Source organism: Myotis brandtii, unplaced genomic scaffold (assembly GCF_000412655.1).
Source record: "Myotis brandtii unplaced genomic scaffold, ASM41265v1 scaffold165, whole genome shotgun sequence".
Taxonomy (NCBI): Eukaryota; Metazoa; Chordata; class Mammalia; order Chiroptera; family Vespertilionidae; genus Myotis; species Myotis brandtii.
This window is the reverse complement of record NW_005356042.1, coordinates 1,887,933-1,910,242: the sequence shown is the minus strand read 5'-3', so window position 1 is coordinate 1,910,242 and position 22,310 is coordinate 1,887,933. Positions and strand designations below refer to the sequence as shown.

At 42.1% G+C, this 22,310-nt stretch overlaps 1 protein-coding gene and 1 pseudogene across 6 annotated transcripts in view; both read left to right on the top strand.

The window, feature by feature from the left end:
- Positions 1-2,801, top strand: part of LOC102254855 — a 4,310-nt pseudogene extending 1,509 nt beyond the window's left edge.
- The window catches only part of KIAA0355 (KIAA0355 ortholog), a 91,144-nt gene that overhangs the window by 37,993 nt on the left and 30,841 nt on the right, over positions 1-22,310 (top strand). For all 6 annotated transcript variants that reach the window (XM_014536619.1, XM_005862474.2, XM_014536617.1 and 3 more), the window contains one exon: positions 19,950-20,150. In XM_014536619.1, coding sequence (XP_014392105.1) covers positions 19,950-20,150 — 201 coding nt within the window. The remainder of the gene's footprint in view (positions 1-19,949; positions 20,151-22,310) is intronic.

Genomic DNA, 22,310 nt, shown 5'->3' with positions numbered 1-22,310 from the left:
GAGGATGAGGCCCAGAAATCAGGATTTTAAAAAGATTCCCAGGTGATTCTAATGTGCAGCCATGGTTGAGAACCACTGCAGAACCTATAGCTAATTAAGTAGTTGGGCATTTGAGTGAGTCTCTAAATTTAATTGTGAACAACAAACAAGATTTACTGTCTGACCAGCACATTCTATGTGGGTAGAAGCCAGTGAAGCCAGAGGGCATATGACACTCTGGGGAGACTGGACCCTTTGACGTTGATTTGTCAAAACACACTGTGCAACCAATTTGTTACCCTGAAAATCACTAATGTAAAGGAGAAACATAAGAAATTAAGCGAATTTCCCTGCCTCTCTGGTACAGACTATTTTTCAGGATAAACAGCCCTAATGGATAAGATTTTTCTAGTACTTAGAATATACTGCAGTGTATTCTACAGTATACAATATGTATATAGTCTACAGAATATACTATAATAAAGCACACAGAATAATACTGAGATTCTTCTACTATTCTTCTAGTAGAGGATAAAGCCATTTGGTGAAAGGTCCTAGGGGGAACTTCATAAGGGAGGGATCAGCCCTTTCCCAGCCAAATCCATTTGTCAGCTTCAGCATTACTGAATATGATATAACCAGGTGATCATGTCCCCTGATAAGAACCACATAGCATCACCCCCATAATCTATTCTTGTACTTCTCCCCTCCCCCCAAGGGAGAAAAACAAACTAATGAAGCCTCTAGAATGAATTCCCAGTCTACAGGAAATGTGAGACATAGTGGAACAAGTTATACAATACCACAAGGAAGCAATCAGATAAATCCAGAATGTGGCATATTCTTCAGGCAGTTGACCTGATTTGTTCAACAAGTCGAGAACCTTAAAAAAAAATTAGGTAGAAGATACCTGAATTAAAAGAGTTAGGTTGACTCCCTTGCTACAACTTCATTTCCCCTTTTTGTTGACCTGGGAGGAGGAAAGATAGTATTGGATCTGGATTTGTTTGGGGTAAAGGAGGGGACCCAGCCCTCATCTGAGAGACACAAAAGAACTGCTTCAAGGACCTGGAACGAGTGGGTCAGCTGGTGAAGGCAGATGGTAAGTGGCAAAGATGCAGATTTCGGGTGGACAACTTGAACAAACTGGAGAACCTATGCAGCAAGACAATTGGAGAGAAAATGAAGAAAAAAGAGCTAGTGGGAGATGAGTCCATTCTGGAGAATGTGTTAAATCTCGATGACCTCACCTCAGACAATTTAGCTAACGTGAAAGTGTCACAGATCAAAAAACTCCAACTCCTCATTGACGAAGTCATCCTGAGTGTGATGCCAAGCAATTAAAGCTGGAGAAGAGCAGTTTGAGAACCTCTGAGAGATCGGAAACCTTCTGCATCCCTCTGTGCCCATCAGTCACGAGGATGCGGACAACAAAGTAGAGAGGATTTGGGGTGATTATAATGTCAGGAAGAAGTACTCGCAAATGGACCTGGTGGTGATGGTTGATGACTTTGAAGGCAAAAAAGAGGTAATGATGGCTGGGAGTCGAGGGGCTCTGGTGTTCCTGGAACAGGCACTCATCCAGTATGCCCTTCTCACTTTGGGAAGTCAGGGGTACACTCCCATTTATACCCCGTTTTTCATGAGGAAAGAGGTCCTGCAGGAGGTGGCACAACTCATCCAGTTTGATGAAGAACTTTATAAGGTGATGGGCAACGGCAGTGAAAAGTCTGATGGCAACTCCTATGACGAGAAATACTTGATTGCCATCTCCGAGCAGCCCATCGCTGCTCTCCACCGGGATGAGTGGCTATAGTTAGAGGATTTGCCCATCAGGTATGCTGGTCTGTCTACCTGCTTTCGCCAGGAGGTGGGCTTCCTTGGCTATGACACCCATGGCATCTTTCGAGTCCATTAGTTTGAGAAGATTGAACAGTTTGTCCACTCGTCACTACATGACAAGAAGTCATGGGAGATGTTTGAAGAGTTGATCACCACCGCAGAGGAATTCTGCCAGTCTTCAGGGATCCTGCACCACATCGTGAATATTATCACAGGTTTTTTAATCACACTGCCAGTATGAAACTTGACCTGGAGGCTTACTTTCCAGACTTGGGAGCCTTCCATGAATTAGTCTCTTGTTCTTACTGCACAGACTGTCAGGCTCACTGCCATGAATCCAATATAGGCAAACCAAGATGATGATGGATAAGGTGGAGTTTGTCCGTAAGCTGGATGCTACCATGTGTGCCACTACCCGCACCACCTGCGCCATCCTGGAGAACTACCAGATGGAGAAGGGCATCATTGTGCCTGAGAAGTTGAAGGAGTTTATGCCACCAGGTCTCCAAGAACTGATTCCCTTTGTGAAGCCTGCACCCATTCACCAGGAGTCATCAAAGAAGCACAAGCAGCAGCATGAGGGCAGCAAAAAGAAAGGGGCAGCAAGAGATGTCACCCTGGAGAGCCAGCTGCAGAACATGGAGGTCACCGATTCCTGAATATTCCTTCCTCCAAGTTTTGTCAGCTGGGATCCCAGAGCCTGCCTACGGGCAGGGAAGCCAGACACATACCCACTCATCGCCTGTCCTATCTGGCTGCATTGCTAAAACTGGAACCATCTGCTATTTACAACACAGTGTAACTGTTTGCATGGGCCTAGGACTGAGGACTGAAGAAACCATGTAATGAAGCCTCTCTGAGGGAAGGCTAGGACTTGCCTGCAGTCTTCCACCTGGGGCTCAGACCCTGTCTCACAGTTCTACCTGGAACCACACTCACTTTTGCTTTTTCCTACTAGAGAAAATTGTTCCATTTAGCAAGTAAAAAAAAAAAAAAAAGAATTAGAAGATATAAAAACCAAATAAGTCCTAGCCAGTTTGGTTCAAAGGGTAAGAGTGTTGGCTTGGCCTGTGGACTAAAAGGTCCTGGGTTCGATTCTGGTCAAGGGCACGTACCTCAATTGCAGGCTCGATCCCTGGCCCTGGTTGTGGCCGTGCAGGAGGCAACTAATCGATGTGTGTCTCTCACATCTATGTTTCTCTCTCTCTCTCTCTCTCTCTCTCTCTCTCTCTTTCTCTCTCTCTCTGCCCCCCCTCTCCCTCTCTCTTCTCCCTCTCTCCTCCCACTCTGTAAAAAATTAATGGAAAAAATATCCTCTGGTGAGGATTGGCAAAAAAATAAAATAAAACAAAATGAGCCTTTTGGGATTGAGAAACCAAAAAAAAGACATTTTAAAAAATAACTTAGGAAGTTTGAATATGTACTAGGTCTTGGTTGATTGGATTTGCTTCAGAACATTTCAGCAAAAGTGGAGTTGGGCGGAAGGATTTTTAAAAAATGGCATGGCACCCAGCTGGCATATCTCAGGGGTTGAGCATTGATCTATGAACCAGTAGGTCATGGTTCAATTCCTGGTCAGGGCACATGCCCAGGTTGTGGGCTCGATCCCCAGTTTGGGACATGCAGGACGTAGCTGATCAATGATTCTCTGTCATCATTGATGTCTCTCTCTCTCTTCCTCTCTGAAATCAATAAATATATATATTTTTTAAATGACACAATGGCCCTAACCAGTTTGGCTCAATGGGTAGAGTGCCGGCCTAGGGACTGAAGAGTATTGGGTTTGATTCCAGTCAAGGGCACATACCTGGGTTGTGGGCTCAATGCCCAAATTGGGGTGTGCAGGAGGCAGCCGATCAGTGATTCTCTCCCATCATTGATATTTCTATTTCTCTCTCCCTCTCCCTTCCTCTCTGAAATCAATAAAAATACACTTTTTTAAAAAAAAGTATGGCCTTTGGGATTAGACACTTAAAAAATAATTTAAGAAATGACACAATGTTGGTAGTTATTGAAGCTTTTTTGATGGATATATAGGGGTTTGTTATACTCTGCTTTTGCATATGTTTGTACATTTTCCAAATTTAAACAGAGGAAGAGAGAAATGTATGACTACCTGATAGGAATAATGTATCAGGAATAACCAATAAGAGATTCCATTTCATGGAGGGATTTGTGCATGTGAAGTGATCTTCTAACAGAAAAGGGGGGAGTGTTTAGGAAAACTCCTTCATTTTCTGTCTACTCACAGAATGCTCTATTTCACTCTGGCACTTCTGATTACCAAATGTGTGGTGGTTTCCCCACGCCAGGCATTTCTGACACTATTTATCTGGAGTTAGCCCAGGGTTTTGTTACCTGTCCTTGCAGACTGGTTATAAATCAGAGATTCACATTATTGATTTGCTAGAGCAGCTCACAGAACTCAGAAAACTATTTTCCTTACTAGATTATAAAAGGATATAACTCAGGAGCAGCCAAATGGAAGACATGCATAGGACAAGGTATGTAGGAAGATATGTGGGACTTCCATGGGCTTTCCAGGCACGCCACCCTCCTAGCACTTCCATATGTTCACCACCTTGGATGCTTTCTGAACCCCTTCCTTTGGGTCATTGGACTTTTGGGGGGCTTCATTACATAGGTGTGATTTGATTAAATTATTGTCCGTGGATTATTGATTCTACCTCCAGCCCCTTCTCCTCCCCAGAAGCTGAGGGCTGAAAGTTCCAAACCTCTAATCCAGGGGTCCTCAAACTATGGCCCACGGGCCACATGCAAATACAAATATTGTATTTGTTCCCATTTTGTTTTTTTACTTCAAAATAAGATATGTGCAGTGTGCATAGGAATTTGTTCATAGTTTTTTTTTTTAAACTATAGTCCGGCCCTCCAACGGTCTGAGGGACAGGGAACTGGCCCCCTGTTTAAAAAGTTTGAGGACCCCTGCTCTAATCTGTTGGTTGGTTCCCCTTGCAGCAAGCCTCCATCCTTAGGGGCTTTCCAAAAACCATCAACATAAACTCAGGTTTGGATAAAAGATGTTATGAATACTTTATCTCTCTTGATACTTAGAAAATTCCAAGGGTTTTAAGCAGCTGTGTGCTAGGAACCTTGGAAGTAGACCAAATATATAAATTTCTTACTATAAATCACAATATTGCAGGGAGTATTATTGAGTAAGATATAGTGATGAATAGAGCCCAGAAAAATGAAGAAAATAGAAGTGACTCGAGGAAGAAAATGAGAACAGAGAGAAGACCCCTCTGAAGACAAGACCCCAGCATCAGGTGTAGGAGTCAAGGAAAGAATGGGTGTGCTCCTAATTTTGGTGACTAAATTGACAATGTTGCTTTCTTTTAGGAGAATGATTTAATATTTCATAGTTGCTAAAAAGATTTGAGCAGACAATAGTGAAAAATTAGGTTTGGTGGGCAAATTAGAAGGAAACAAAAGATTTCATGGAATGTAATTCTATGTAGAACTAGTTTTCCTGAATTATTATTTTTTAAAACATTTAATTAATTTCAGAGAAGAAGGGAGAAGGAGAGAGAGAAATATCAATGATGAGAGAGAATCATTGATCAGCTGCCTTCTGCATGCCCCCTACTGGGGATTGAGCCCACAACCAGGGCATGTGCCCTTGACCGGAATCGAACCTGGGACCCTTGAGTCTGCAGGCCGACGCTCTATCCACTAAGCCAAACCAGCTAGGGCCTGAATTATTTCTTATTTATTCTAAAGGCCCAGTGCACGAAATTGGTGCACGGTTAGGGTCCCTAGCGGCTGCTGGTGGCGGGCGCCTCCCTTCCCCTGGCCTCCTGCCACAGCCGCCAACCCCACCCCCTGGTCAAACTCCTGGTTGCACTTCTGGTCGAGGGGACAATTTGCATACTAGGCTTTTATTATATAGGATTTTTATGGTTGCTGGTCAGCTTGTTAGATTTCACAGGGTTGTTTTTGCAGCCCCTCTCATCTTTACAAATCAGGAATGTGAGTGTTTGAGAAATGGCATTTGCCTAAAATCCTGCTGGGACCATCATACACAGGCGTTGTGTCCTGGACCTGTTCGCTGCTCAGGCCAGTCCAGTCTTTCTGCAGAGGGGATTGTTTGCAGTGTCCATCCCTCCATGAGACTAGGCTTTCTGACCTCTAACTAGTCCTGAAATGTTCAGAGCCAGGAAAATAGAAATATCTTGATGTTGTGGAACCCCTGTGAGTCCTTGGTCACTCCAAGACCCCTCCTGAGGTCCCACTAGCTCTGGCGCAGGCCCCAGTTGCCTGGCCTGCTTTCCTGTTCACCTAGCTGCTACCACTGGGGTAAAATACAGATGAGCTGGCTGTACACTGGCAAAGATGAGTGAGGACGATCTAAAGTGCTCCAGGCTTGGTGGGCAAGACAGATAAATAAGTAGACTATGACACTAGGTATGATGAGTGCTGTGATGCATTGGAAAATAGCCTCAAGCCTGACCCAGCTCCCTGTGGGAGGACTCAGCCCCCATACCAGAATCTCCTAACTACCTGATGAATGAGGACAGGGCAGGCCCTGGTAAGAATTTAGATTTTATACAGAATGAGATGGGATTTTTTAAAAGGGGGATTTTGAGCAAGAGACTAATACTTAAGTTGTTTTAAAAAATCACTATGGCTACAAGTGAGAGAAACCAAACTCAAAATACCTTAACAACAAGAAAAGCAAAAAGAAGCTAATAGTCATATAGTACTTATATCATGTTCTGTTCTGAGACTCTACACAGTTTTGAATTTTTATTAAATTTATTGGGGTGACTTTGGTTAAGATTATATAGGTTTCAAGTGTACAATTCTACATTATATCGTCTGTATAATTGTGTGTTCACCACCCAAAGTCATGTCTCCTTCCATCACCATGTATTTTTTTTAGTTGTTAATCCTCACCAGAGGATACTTTTTCCAATGATTTTTTTAGAGTGGGAAGGAGGGGGAGAGATAGAAATATCAATGTGAGAGAGACACATTGATTGGTTGCCTCCCGCATGCACCCCAACCAGGTTCCGGGATGAGTGTGCAACCGAGGTATGTGCCCTTGACTGGAATCGAATCCTTCAGTCTGCAGCTGATGCTCTTTGCCAGCGGTTCTCAACCTGTGGGTTGCGACCCCTTTGGCGGTCAAACGACCCTTTCACAGGGGTCGCCTAAGACCATCCTGCATATCAGATATTTACATTATGATTCATAACAGTAGCAACATTACAGTTATGAAGTAGCAACGAAAATAATTTTATGGTTGGGTCACAACATGAGGAACTGTATTTAAAGGGCCAGAAGGTTGAGAACCACTGCTCTATGCACTGAACCAAACCGGCTAGGGCCCGTCACCATATTTTTGATGAGATTATACACATTAACATACTGAATTCTATTAATAACCTTATGAGTTAGGTACTATTCATATTCCTATTTTGTTGATGTGGAGACTGAGGTATGGAGAAATTAAGCAATTTATCAAAAGTCTCATGGCAGATCTAGACTTTAGACCCAGGCAATCTGGCTTACAGAGTACAAACTTGACTGTAGCACTGTAGTGCCTCTTAGCAAAATAATGTGCTAGTATAGTAGTCCCCTTTATACATGATTTCACTTTCCACAATTTCAGTTACCTTTGGTCCAAAATATTACATGGAAACTAAAAAATTCACAAGTTTTAAATTGCACATCATTCTGAGTGATCTGATGAAATCTCCTGCCTTCTTGCTCCATCCTGTCTGGTATGTGAATCATCCCTTTGTCCAGAGTTTCCACACTTTATATGCTACCTGCCCATTAATCACTTAGTAAGCATCTTGGTTATCAGATGGAGTGTGTGGTCTCACAGAGCTTATGTTCAAGTCACCCTTATAATACTATATAATGGCCCCAAAGCACAAGACGGTGATGCTGGCAATTCGGGTATGCCAAAGAGAAGCCATAAAGTGCTTGTTTGTGAGAATGTCCATTTTAGCTAAGTCCCGATGCCTGTGTCATTCACCTCACTTCATCTTCTCATATAGGTATTTTATCATCTCACATAAGAAGAAAGGTGAGTACAGTGCAGTGAGATACTGTGGGAGAGACCACATTCACCTAAATTTTATTACAGTTACTGTTATTATAATTGTTCTGTTTTATTAAGTTAATCTCTTACTATGTCTAAGTTATAAATTAAACTTTACCATAGGTATAATGTATAGGAAAAAAACAGTGTAAATAGGATTCAGTACTATCTGCGGTTTCAGGCTTCTACTAGGGGATCTTAGAACTATCCCCTGTGGATAAAGGGGGGACTGTTGTATTTACCTATGAAACTAAAGAAAGTAAGTTCTTTGTTTGTGGTTGCATCTGGGGGCTCACTCTGTACTGCACAGACTCAGCCTTGGTCTCTTCTCTCTGCCTTCATTTCCAAGCAGGCTTCTGTCTCCATGGCAGAGTCCCCAGCAACTCAGCAGAAAGAGCACCTCTGCTTTTCCGGAGATTCTGACAAAAGTTCCAAACTAATGTGGTTGGCTTGGCTAAGGTCGCTTCCTTATCTTTGGACCCTGTGGCCAGAAGGGTGAAATTCACCCACTGATTGGCCACTCCTGGGGCTGGGTTACAGTCAGAGCTGTGACGGAGTGACTTCCTGAGGGGCTGCATTCAAAGCAACAAGGGTTCGATGTGGGGAGGCACACTGCAAATGCCAGCTGGAGAGGGTTAGAGGATGAGAAACATAGTTAGGACCTGGGTACATTTGGCTAAGTTGTTTTGTTTTTTAGGATTTTAGCAGTTTATTAGGTTTTTCTGTGAAGCTTCTGTAATGTCTCTTAGTAAAATTCCAGTTTTCTTTCTAGTGAGTGTGTATTCTGAAAATTATTAAGTTATTTATACTTTAGGTGCTGTAATGAATGAAATAATATTTAAACGTTTTTTCTATAATATAGAAATATTATAGATTTTTATAATTTTATCTTTTCTCTTGCTATGTGACTGAACTCAATAATTCTAATGTTTCTTTTCATTTATTGACTATTTTTTTGGTATATGTAGTTATGTCATCTGCATATGTCTATTCCCTTCCAGTAGTTATATATCTTGTTGTGTTGGCCATAAGTTTTAATATTTAGGCATACCTCATTTTGTGCTTTGCAAATACTGCTTTTTTTTTTTTTACAAATTGGAGGTAAGACTCTCTATCATCAAAAAGATTATGACTTGCAGAAGGCTTAGGTGATATTTAGCATTTTTTAGTGATAAGGTGTCTTTAAAATTAAGGTGTATGTGTTCACTTTGGCAGCATATAAAGGTATGTACATTTTTTTAGACATAATACTATTGCACATTTAATAGGCTTCAGTATAGTGTAAACATAACTTTTATATGCACTGGGAAACCAAAAAATTCATGTGACTCAGAATGGTTTGAAGGAGGAATATGATAGAGTGAAAAATATTGGACTTGCATATGAGGAAATCAGAATTTCACTGACTCACTGTGTGTTTTGGGAACAATTTTTATCATCTTTTAGGTCCTTAGTTTCTTTCTTGACTTCTGACCAATACCTTTCCCCTCCCCAGTACTTAACACATATACACCCATGGTGGGATGATGTTTCTTCATAAAGTATGGAACATTAGGTAACCAGACTCAGGCCTCAGATCATGAAAAGCCTAAGTTTGCAGGAGCACAAAGCTCTTAGATTTATCTGATTTTTTATTCTAATTTTTTTGAGAAGGTGGAGTCTAGATATTTCTCTTCTTTGTAGTGCTTCCGGTTGTATTTTAGTCCTACAGCAAAATAGATACCTGGATGCTCAAAAGTTTTCCTCTGCTGCCACATTCATGCTCTTATGCAGTTACTGGTGTCTCAGAAGTCCAAGGAGGAAGGGACTACTCTGCTCCTTTTTTTTTTTTTTTTTAACAATAAAGATTTCAAAATACTGTGATCTGAGTGATTGTGGTGGCCACATCTCCTAACCAGTGCTCCCAACAACACACAACAAAGGATTCTCTGACCTCAAATGACAATAGTGCTAAAGTTGAGAAACCCTGAAATAGTGGGAATTGCTTGTACAAAAGACTTGAGACTGGAGCTGTTCTTAAAATTATTGAGAAAAGCAAGAAGGCTAGTGTGGCAAGAGCAGAGAGAAGAGGGATAGGAATAAGTTCGGAGAATAGTAAGGGGCCAGACAATGTAGGATATTGTAGGACACAATGAGGAATTTGGATTTCATTCTGATTGTAATAGAAAGGCATCGGAAGATTTTGAGCAGGGGAGTGAAATAATCTGATTTCTGTTATATAAGGCTTCCTGTGTGGAAAGTAGCCTCTAGGGAAGAGAAGAGCGAGAACTCCAGTTTGCGGGGGGCGGGGGGTGGTGAGAGAGAGAGAGAGAGAGAGAGGAAGGGAGGGAGGAAGAGAGAGAGAGGGAGGAGAGAGAGAAGTCAAAGATGACTCCAAGGTTTATGACATGAGCACCTGGATCACTGGTAGTGCTATATCAGTGATGGCGAACCTATGACACGCGTGTCAGAGGTGACGCGCGAACTCTTTTTTGCGAATTGATTTTTCTTTGTTAAATGGCATTTAAATATATAAAATAAATATCAAAAATATAAGTCTTTGTTTTACTATGGTTGCAGATATCAAAAAATTTCTATATGTGACACGGCACCAGAGTTAAGTTAGGGTTTTTCAAAATGCTGACAACGCCGAGCTCAAAAGGTTCGCCATCACTGTGCTATATACTGAGATGGGGAGCAGTGGGGAAGGGTAGTCTAGAATAATAAGTCTGCAGTGCCTTTTAGACATCCAAGAGGTGATGTCAAATAGATAATTGAATATACAGTTTTGGAGTTCGGGACTGAGGTCCAGACTGGAGATGTGAATTTGAGAACCATCAGTTAGTAGCTAGTATTTAAAGCTCTAAAACGATCCTGGATGAGGTCATCAAGAAAGTGAATGTAGCTAGAGAAACAAAGGGGGAATCTAGGACCAGTGAGTCCTGGGGCTCATTTAGAGGTCAGGGAATGAATAGGAAGCAGCCAAGGAAGGTGCAGAAGGAACAGCCAAAGGGGGAGGAAGAAAGTGGAGCAAGTGCAGTGTCTTAGAAGCCCAGGGAAGCAAGTATTTCAGATGCTGCTGAGAGGAGATATGAGACCCTTCCCTACCTCAGCCCAAGACTTGCCACAGTTATCACCAATTGGATTACCATGTGAATAAAAGTGGCTGGTAGTATCCCAGTCAAATGGGGATGGTGATTTGTATTCAATGATAACACTTGAGAGGCATCTAGTGGCATATCACCTAAGATGCAGAGAGGGTGTTTGCTTCGGCAGCACGTATACTAAAATTAGAACGATACAGAGAAGATTAGCATGGCCCCTGCACAAGGATGACACGCAAATTCGTGAAGCGTTCCATATTTTTAGATACATGCAAAAAAATGAAACTATACCACCAACTTACACCATACACAAAAATAAACTCAAAATGGATAAAGGACTTAAATGTAAGATAGGAAACCATAAAAATACTAGACGAATCCAAAGGCAACAAAATCGCAGACATATGCCGAAGCAGTTTCTTCACCAATACAGCTCCTAGGGCATTGGAAACTAAAGAGAAAATAAACAAATGGGACTACATCAAAATAAAAAGCTTCTGCACAGCAAAAGAAACCATCAACAAAACAACAAGAAAGCCCACTGCATGGGAGAACATATTTGCCAATGTTATCACCGATAAGGATTTAAACTCCAACATTTATAGGGAACTCATACAACTTAACAAAAGGAAGATATCCAATCAAAAAATGGGCAAAGGACCTAAATAGACACTTTTCAAAAGAGGACATTCAGAAAGCCAAGAGACAGATGAAAACATGCTCAAAGTCACTAATCATCCGAGAAATGTAAATCAAAACAACAATGAGGTACCATCTCACACCTGTCAGAATGGCTATCATCAACAAACGACAAGTGCTGGAGAGGATGTGGAGAAAAAGGAACACTCGTGCATTGCTGGTGGGAATGCAGACTGGTGCAGCCACTATGGAAGACAGTATGGAGTTTCCTCAAAAAGTTAAAAATGGAACTCCCATTTGACCCAGTGATCCCACTTCTAGGAATATATCCCAAGAAAACAGAAACACCAATCAGAAAGGATATAGGCACCCCTATGTTCATAGCAGCACAAGTCACCATAGCTAAGATCTGGAAACAGCCTAAGTGCCCATCAGCAGATGAATGGATTAGAAAACTGTGGTACATCTACACGATGGAATACTATGCTGCTGTAAAAAAGAAGGAATTCTTACCATTTGCAACAGCATGGATGGAACTGGAGAGCATTATGCTAAGTGAAATAAGCCAGTCAATGAAAGAAAAATACCACATGATCTCCCTCATTTATGGATAATTAAGGCCATTATAAACTGATGAGCAAAAATAGATACAGAGGCAGAGCAACATCGAACAGACTGTCAAACTACAGAGGGAAGGCCCGGGAGGGTTGGGGGGGTGGGTAAGAGATCAACTGAAGGACTTGTATGCATGCATATAAGCATAACCCATGGACACAAGAGACTAGGGGGCATGGGAGGCTAGGGGAAGGTCAAGGGGAGAGAAAAAAAGGAGACATATATAATACTCTTTGTAATACTTTCAGCAATAAAACAATTTAAAAAAACTAAAATAAAAATAAGATGCAGAGAGAGCCCCTCTCCTAAGTGATGAAGATAATGTTTATGGAGTCAAATGAATTCCTGTGAATTCCTTTTTCCTTTTTAGTTTATCAATTGAGGTATTTTAGTAATTTCTTCTTGATTGAAGTGACAATTTTTAATCAAAAATACACTCATGTCAACAAGAGTTTTCTAAATTCTAGTAGGCTTCTAGGCCACATACTGTCTGGGTGACTTAAATATATTTTTATCCATGCCCTATATAAATCCACAGTATTAATTTGCTCTTCTACTATAATTAATGTGCACCTAGTTACCTTAAGTTGCATTTAACTTATTCATGTCCTGGATGATATTTTATAATTATTCTAATTAAGATTTATAACAGTGTAGCTGAAATATAAAACGTCCTGTGTGTGTTGACATGGTAATACATTTTTGACGTATGTATTTTATTTTGCAAAGCAGGCCATAAAACAATACACAACATGATTTAGTTTTTCCATCTATAGATACAAATGTAGGCTATATAAAAATATGTAAATCAGTGGTTATTCTATTTAGTAATATTTGGTACATTTATTTATGTATGTAGCTGATCTTTTTTCCCTGATTTATTTGCAGTGAATATATATTATTGATGTAAAAGGTTTTGTGTACCACAGTGCTTGGCACATGAAGTAGGAGTTCAGAAACCATCTGTTGATATTTTCACCAGCAGTAAAGCAGCATGTCCAGGGGCAGAATATAATTTTGTCTGAATGACTAGCATTTGGTGTTGGCTCAGCCACCCTTGGGCATGTGTTAGTTTTTCTTCCTTCTTTCTTCTAAACATAGCATGGCAACTTCTTTATGCGCTAAGTCAATACTGACTGCAAAGAGATATTTGTTATTGTCTTGTTCGTTGCTCTTTTAATTGTAAATATTTAAACACTGTAATCAGTTTTTAGGTCAGACTATACATGTTAGTTTCCATAAGCTTTTTTTTTTACATTCTTGTACTTTAATCTAATCTTCATAAGGCACTTTGCACAGTCCATGCATGGTCCACTTCTCTGTCTCTCTGGAGACACATTTAGATCTTTGTATCAAGTTCTGGTCTTTTGTTTAGGTCATTGTGTAATGACTCTAGAATTGTCATAATAGAAGAGCAAGGTTGAGGACACTTGGAAACAAAGTAATGTTTGAGGTCTGAGGATTGAAGAGAAAGAAATGATTGAATGACTTTGGAATTTCTAATAAAGGCAACCAATTTGAATCGACTTCATTTCATTCACTTGCAACTTTTAAACTGATGAAAAATAAGTGCTAGAATCCCTGGAAATGTTTGACACTATGGCAGCCGTGGGCAAACTACGGCCCGCGGGCCAGATCCGGCCCGTTTGAAATGAATAAAACTAAAAAAAAAAAAAGACCGTACCCTTTTATGTAATGATGTTTACTTTGAATTTATATTAGTTCACACAAACACTCCACCATGCTTTTGTTCTGGCCCTCCGGTCCAGTTTAAGAACCCATTGTGGCCCTCGAGTCAAAAAGTTTGCCCACCCCTGCACTATGGCATATAGGACAGTTTTACTTGTTCACTCTGCTGGGATTGAAAAAAGATAAATTGTTAAGTGAGGTTGAGCAGAAAATGAACTTAGTGAGACACTGTGTGTATTGAGGTGAAGATCACAGGTGTGTGGGAGATGGGGTGTTCTTGGGTACTCTGTAATTCCAACAAGCAGATATTAAGGACTTAGGCCTCAGCTCTAGATGAGGAATAATGAAAAAATAAATTTTTTTGGTCCTAGCTGGTTTGACCCAGTGGATAGAGCGTCAGCTTGTGGACTGAAAGGTCCCTGTTTTGATCCCAGTCAAGGGCACATGCCCAGGTTGCGGGCTCGATCCCCAGTAGGGGGCGTGCAGGAGGCAGCCAATCAATGATTCTCTCTCATCATTTATATTTCTCTCCCTCTCTTCCTCTCTGAAATCAATAACAATATATTTTAAAATATTTTTTTGAAATATTCTAGGAAGTAAAGTTGAGTAGATCTTCCAAAATTATGGTGGTGTGGAAAAGATGGTCCTTTGGGGCTCAAAGTAGGATGACCTTAAACTAAAACCTGTTTTAATTAATAAAGTATAAAAATTACCAAAAAGGCCCTAGCCAGGCGTCCCGCAGACTGTAGGGTCTTGGGTTTGATTCCTGGTCAAGGGCATGTACCTGGGTTGCAGGTTCAATCCCTGGCCCCAATAAGGGTGTGTACGGGAGGCACCAATTGATGTATCTCTCTCACATGATTTTTTTCTCTTCCTCTCTCCTTCCTTCCATTCCTCCCTTCCAGCCTTTCTGAAAATCAGTGGAAAAAATATCCTCGAATGAGAATTAACAACAAAAAATTACCAAAAGAAAAGGTTTTCTGATTATGTCCATAAACACAACACCCTTAGCAGCAAATCTTGTACATATACAGGGGAATGGGAAAGCAAATTCATACCCTTTCTCTCCTCCATCAGGGATTCCCAGGAAAGTTGGTCTCATTTTAGCAGATCCTTGATTGATGTTTATAATCCATAATGTTCCGTGGAGGCACAAGGGGAAGGGTCACTGATTGTCTATGCTCAGGACTTGGGCCTTTATGAGGAATGTAAGTCACAAGGTTTCTCCTAATGCAAAAGTCTGATAATGGCCTGCATCTGAAATTCCATCAATTTGGGGTGAATTGATTTATTTTTTTAAATGCAAATGCCAAGAGTAAGATTAAATCCAATTGCTTTTTTCTTAAATTTTAAATGAGACTGATGTACTGAAGGACTGGACAGATGTTTTGGGGTTGGGAATTTCTTAAGAGGCAGGAGAAGCTGCTCTTTTTCCAAGCCCCAGGTGCCTTCGCCCTGTTTATCATTGCTCTTTCCATCCAGTCTTCACAGCTGTTCTCTGCTGTGGAGATCATAAAATGTGAGGCTCATGCCACACAGGAATACCACAGGCCACCCCACTTGTTATTTTTGCCCCAATCCCTTTCCCACTGTCAGTGAAGACAGAGCTATGCCTCTCAGTCTGCATTCCCATCCCCATGGTTTGAGTATATGGAGGATGTCAGGGTTCCTCTCCTCTTCTTAGTATCCACCCACTGTTGTCATAGGAAGACAGAGCAGCCTTGTGGTTAGAAATACAACCTTTGGAGTCAAACAGACCTGACATTGGATCTCTACTACACATCAGGTTTCTCTCTGTAAGCCTCAGTGGTGTTATCTGTAAATGGATGAATCGTTGTCACCCCACAGAGTTGCTTCACGGCATATAAAGTGCTTGGTATGGGTTAATCCTTCAATAAATGGTAATTGTTAATAAGACCTGTAACTATAGCTCCACTGACATTTTAAATTCAAATGTCTCTCTCTTTGACTACTCTGCTCATTTGTTCCCCTGCTTGCCACATCTGTTCTGCAACCTCACTGAATACTGCAGTCCAGGAAACTTTCTCCATGTGAAAAGCAGCCATCCGCTGCCCTGGAGTCACACGCTTCCATGTTCATAATTTAGAGTCTATATTTCCTTCCAGGTTTCTCAGGAAGATCCCAAGCAGTGTGGGGTCTGTTACAGCAGGGGAGGTGGGCGAAGACAGATGTGTATAGAAAAGATGGGTAGAGGCAGGCTGGAGGTTGAGCTCTATCCTCTCTCTGGATATGCTGTTTATGCATCTGTTAATTTATGCAAACTTAGAGCAGATATTCTGTGAAATGGGCTTTTTTAAGGTCCAAGTAATTATTGGTTTGATTGGCTTTTAATGAATTGCTTACAACACAAATATTTTGTCACAAACATATTTACATTGACACCCCATGTATCATGGGTAGGAGGAGGGAAGGACTTAGTTCTTGTTCTCATCAGTCCTTATAAGGGAAGAAATTTAGATTAAATAATTCATCCAAGGTCAAATATGTAGTAGGTTAATGGAGACAACATACCAAATGTCTGCCTTTTTAAAAAAATATATATATTATTGATTTTTTACAGAGAGGAAGGGAGAGGGATAGAGAGTTAGAAACATTGATGAGAGAGAAACATCGACCAGCTGCCTCCTGCACACTCCCTACTGGGTATGTGCCCGCAACCAAGGTACATGCCCTTGACCAGAATCGAACCCGGGACCCTTGAGTCCGCAGGCCGACCCTCTATCCACTGAGCCAAACCGGTTAGGGCCAAATGTCTGCCTTTTAAAACTGCAGCATCTCTCCCCACACTTATTCCTCCAGCAGCACCCTCCTCCTTTCACCATTCTTCCACTCACAGTGAGAGGATGCTCCCATCCTGCCATTGACCAGCACTGTCAGGAAATGCCCTATTCTGCACCCTGCATCAGGCCTTCAGAGCCCTTTCCCTGAATTGTTCCTTTTAGAAGAGGGTAGGGTAACTCGCTCTGTTCCCTTGGTCCTCTCTTCAGAGAGCCTTTTCCTTCCCACCTCGCCCTTTAGCATTTCTCCTCCAGTAGCCCTGGCTTTGCCTATCTACTTATTGACTTCTTCCCCACCATTAGACGGTAACTCTCATGAGGACAGGGATTTGCTCATTGTCTGTCTTGTAGTATTTTCTGGCCTTTTTTTTGTGCTTTGTACATACACATCACGCATTTACATACAACATATTGTTGGGAAAATGAATGACTCGATTGTATTGGTCTAAAGCTGTAAGAGTGTGACCCCAGAGCACAAGGTGCATGACATCTCCACTGCCCCTCCTCCTCCCTTTGCCATAGCCTGCCAAGAAACTGAGGGAGGGGGAGGAAGAGTTTGTGCCTGAGGACCCAGCTCTCCTCCTGTGTTTGTACTGTGAGGCGCTTCAGGACACCCTCATTCTGGTGCATGCCAGTTAAGGTGGAGCTTCTGTCATGTCCCTGGTCTCGGTGCAGTGCATCCAGCCCACAGCTGTATCCAGTTGTTCAGAGCCTGTTGAAGGCAGTGGGGAACACTGGCCAGGCGCAGACAGTTGAGTCTTGTGACCACTCCGCCATTTTCAGTTTGTGTTCCCTTGACAAAGTTTAAACCTTTCTGTGTCTTGGCCTTATTGTCTGTAAAATGGGACTGACCTTATGCAGTTGTTGCCAGGATTAAGTTCAGTGATCCATGTGATACCTTTAACATAGGAGAAATGCATACTGAGTGTTCAAATTAAGCTGGCTGTTATGTATGGTACAAATTAAATGCCATTTATTTTATTCATGTCTCATGTCTGTAGGCTGCTAAGTCTACTTCCTGTGTGTCCCTCACCCTGCCCCATCTGACACAGATCATTGATGGGGTATAGCTTTGAGGGAGGTTTGTGAGTAGAAACCCATACCTGTAGTTTAGTCTGTAATTCTGATTGTTTACTATAGAGGGTGGCTACTTTGGTGTGAGATTTGTTTTAGTTTGGTCCTAATGATTTCCACCAGGAAAAATAATTCAGAGGGATTAAGTGTCACCACTGGGAACTTCCCTGAGTCTCTTTCTCCAGGAAGAACTCTTTGACTAGTGGAACAGGAGCTCACAGACAGGCATCTGAAATGTGCACTAGGAAGTGACCAGTCCAAGTTTAAGTCTTATTTTTGGCTGCTCCAAGGGACAGCATTGGGGTCTTACAAAACAAAGCTGACAGACCAGTCTTCTAGGAGCCAACAAAACCTACTGGACAATTCCATTGTTTCATAAGATTTTAGTTCCTTGTAAAAGGCAATGGAAACTGTTCCCCAACATTCACCACCTTCCCAAGGCAGTTAGTTCACTGAGTGCTGGCAGTGAATGGCCCCTCTCATCTGTGCCCCTGCCAGTTGGATAAATTGCAAACTCAGTGAAGTACATTTTTTAAGTAACCTCCTATGTAAGCCAGTGAAATTTGCAATACATTCTATGAAAAAAAATGTGAATGTATGGTACATGATAAAAGTGGCAAAAGTTTTTGTTGTTCTCAAATTTGGTATGGATAAAACAAATGTAAAAGATTAGGGGAAATATTAGTAACCTGGAGGGTCTCTGCTCAAGTTGCTTTTTAAGTGGCAAGTTCTTGCTCTTCTTTAAAGAAAAAGAAATAGTTAATCCTAGAGAACACCTTGTAGCTGAGATTAACCCAAGCAAGGAAACGGGGACCCGCATGGGAACCCAGAGGAAGGGGCCTGCCTGCAACTAGGAACAGTGCAGCAAAGCTTCAAGGACCAGGGAGACAAGGCTGGTGCCCCAGAGAAAAGCTTTAGCAAGTGCCAAAGGCTTGTAGATAAATACACATCCATATCTTAAAATGTTTGTGTTATGTAGTATTTTTAGTATATACATCATTATCTATCTATATAAAAGTTAATATGCAAAGTATCCCCTGGGGAGTTTGACCGAGAGTTTGATTGCTCACTATGATGTGCACTGACCACCAGGGGACGGTGCGGAATGAAGGAAGGCCCTGGCCGGCAGCTGGAAGGCCTCAGTCAGCCCTGATTGCTGGTCAGGCCTAGGGACCCTACCCATGCACAAATTTTGTACACCGGGCCTCTATAATTACATATTAATAGTATATGTTAAGGTAGTGTTATGTATATGGTATTTTTAAAATTAGTTTCCTACTTTAATGGACTACTTCATCAACCAACCAATTACTAACATGGATCAGGTGAGGGTTTCTGCTATACTAACAAATGAAATTGTCCAGTAGGTTTTGTTGACTCCTAGAAGACTGGTCTGTCAGCTTTGTTGCGTAAGAGTAGAAGTATGACATAAAGCTATGTTAAAAACTATGTTAATAACACTGTTACCAAAGTAACCTGTATCTTTGGATTCCATTTCCAATGGAATGTCTTCTTAGAGTAAAACTTGACTTTTCAGATTTTTAACCACATGGCTTTTGCTCTGCCTTCTGAGTGCTGTGTAGATATAATTGGAATTGTGGGTTGCTCTGGTTTAGCCAGAGCTCACAGACAGGCAGGTTAATGTGAGCCAGAGTCCAGATGAGGGGAGTGGAGAACAGGAATGGAGGCGTGAGAAGTTGGAAGGTGCCTATGAACCTTGGGGCTTGCTATTTGGTTGACTTGTGGGCATCAGGCACCCAGGTATAAAGATGAGAACAAAGGCAGATCCTTCTAAAGCAGCGGTTCTCAACCTGTGGGTCGCGACCCCTTTGGCGGTCGAACGACCCTTTCACAGGAGTCGCCTAAGACCATCCTGCATATCAGATATTTACATTATGATTCATAACAGTAGCAACATTACAGTTATGAAGTAGCAACGAAAATAATTTTATGGTTGGGTCACAACATGAGGAACTGTATTTAAAGGGCCAGAAGATTGAGAACCACTGTCTAAAGCATGATGACTTTTAAACTTTATATAATTTCAGATTTCCAGTTAGTTGTTACCTTCTACTCAGATTGATGGCTGAGAATTTATTGCACTAATGTAGTAGCAACCCATAATCTAAAAATCCCTGGCTCTTGTTTTCACAGGTGTTGGGGCGATGTTTCCTGACAGTGGTGCAAGTCCATTTCCAGTTTTTGACCCAGGCATTACAGAAGGTCCAGCCAGTGGCTCACTCTTGTTTTGCTGAGGTGGTTGTGCCTGAAAAAAAGAGCAGCAGCAGCTTATCTGGCATGGGCCACACACCTGAACTGGAGGAAGCTGTGCGATCCTGGAGGGGGGCTGCTGAGGTAAGTCTGACTTTGGGGAGATTGCTGCCCTGTGTTCAAGCAGGAGAGGCCTTTGCCTCTGGGTTCTTAAAAGAGCCTTCTTATTTAGAATTTTAAACTGTTACCAATAGCTTGTTCATGCATTTAACAGAGAATGGCTACTTTGTGTCAGACATGCACTAGGCATGGGGTGACAGCCTCTACTCATCCTCATTGGAGAAAAGGCTTACAAAACCCGGTTAAGGGACTGTGATGGGGGTGCGTGGGAACCCAGAGGAAGGGGCCTGCCTGCAACTAGGATCAGTGCAGCAAAGCTTCTAGAGCAGCGGTTCTCAACCTGTGGGTAGCGACCTCTTTGGGGGTTGAACGACCCTTTCACAGGGGTCGCCTAAGACCATCGGAAAACATATACATACTGTTTTTGTGATTAATCACTATGCTTTAATTATGTTCAGTTTGTAGCAATGAATATACATCCTGCATATCAGATATTTACATTACGATTCATAACAGTAGCAAAATTACAGTTATGAAGTAGCAACGAAAATAATTTTATGGTTGGGGGTCACCACAACATGAGGAACTGTATTAAAGGGTCGCAGCATTAGGAAGGTTGAGAACCACTGTATTACAGTCTCTGTTTCCGTCCAATTGCTTTTCTCCACTTTTAATTTTTTTAGAGAAATATCTTTTTTATTATTTATTCATTGGTCTTTGTAGAGACAAAGAAACATCAATCTGTTGTTCCTCCTATTTATGCATTCACTGGTTGATTCTTATGTGGTCCAGACTGGGGATCAAACCTGCAACCTTCACGTATCAGGACGATGCTCTAAGCAACTGAGCTACCCGGCCAACGCCTCCGTTTTTAATTTTTAAATGTTTTATATATTTATTTATCTATCTATTTAAAATATTTTTACTGATTTTTAGAGAGGAAGAGAGGGAGAGAGAAAGAAACATTGATGTAAGAGTGAACCATCAAGCTGAAACCGGTTTGGCTCAGTGGATAGAGCGTCGGCCTGCGGACTGAAAGGTCCCAGGTTCGATTCCGGTCAAGGGCATGTACCTGGGTTGCGGGCACATCCCCAGTAGGAGATGTGCAGGAGGCAGCTGATCGATGTTGCTCTCTCATCGATGTTTCTAACTCTCTATCTCTCTCCCTTCCTCTCTGTAAAAAATCAATAAAACATATAAAAAAAAAAAAAAAAGAGTGAACCATCAATTGGCTGCCTCCTGCATGCCCCTGACCGGGAATTGAACCAGCAATCCTTCAGTGCCCGGAACAATGCCCAACCAACTGAGTTACACTAGCCAGGGCTAAATGTTTTATTTGTGTGCCTTGTTGGTCCATGAGGCTATCAGCTCCAAGATGATAGGGAACAAGTTTTATACTTCACTGTCTATTCAGTGACACCTAACAAGACCTTGTGGGTGAAATATTTGATTGAAAGATTCTTTAAAAAAGTCAAATTGTGTTACTGTGAGACTCTTAAGGTTCAGGGAATGGTTGGAGTGGTATACAGGAATACTTTGTTCTGCTTTGAAATTTTATAGCATTAGTAGATGCCCAGTGCATGGATTGATGCACTAGTGGGGTCCCTCAGCCTGGCCTGCATCCTCTCACAATCTGGGACCCCTCGGGGGATGTCGGAGAGTTGGTTTTGGCCCAGTCCCCACAGGACAGTGCCCCAGCAGTAACTAACTCACGGCCAATTCCGCGAGGAATCGGGTGCCCTCCTCCCTCCTCTCTGGGTCCAGGGTGTGGGTGAAGCAGATTCGAGGCCGACAGTGCCCCAGTAGCAACCTAACCCACGGCCAATTCTGCAAGGAATCAGGCTCCCTCCTCTACTGGTCAGAGCGTATGCCTCCTGGTGGTCATTGCGGGTCATAGCTACCGGGTGGATGGTCGACGGTTGCTTAGGATTTTATATCCTATATAATAAAACCCTAATATGCAAATTGTTTGACCGGGAGTGTGACTGCTCACTATGACGTGCGCTGACCACCAGGGGGTGGCACGGAACATGGCAGATGTCAGCAACACGGCGCTGGCAGCGGGTGGCAGTGGAGGCGCTGCCGGCCCTGATGGGCCCTGATGAGAGCGGGACCGCGGTGGGATGGTGGAGCAGGTGAGCAGGCAGCGCCAGGCCAAGGCGGGTGCCAGTGGGGTCCAATCAC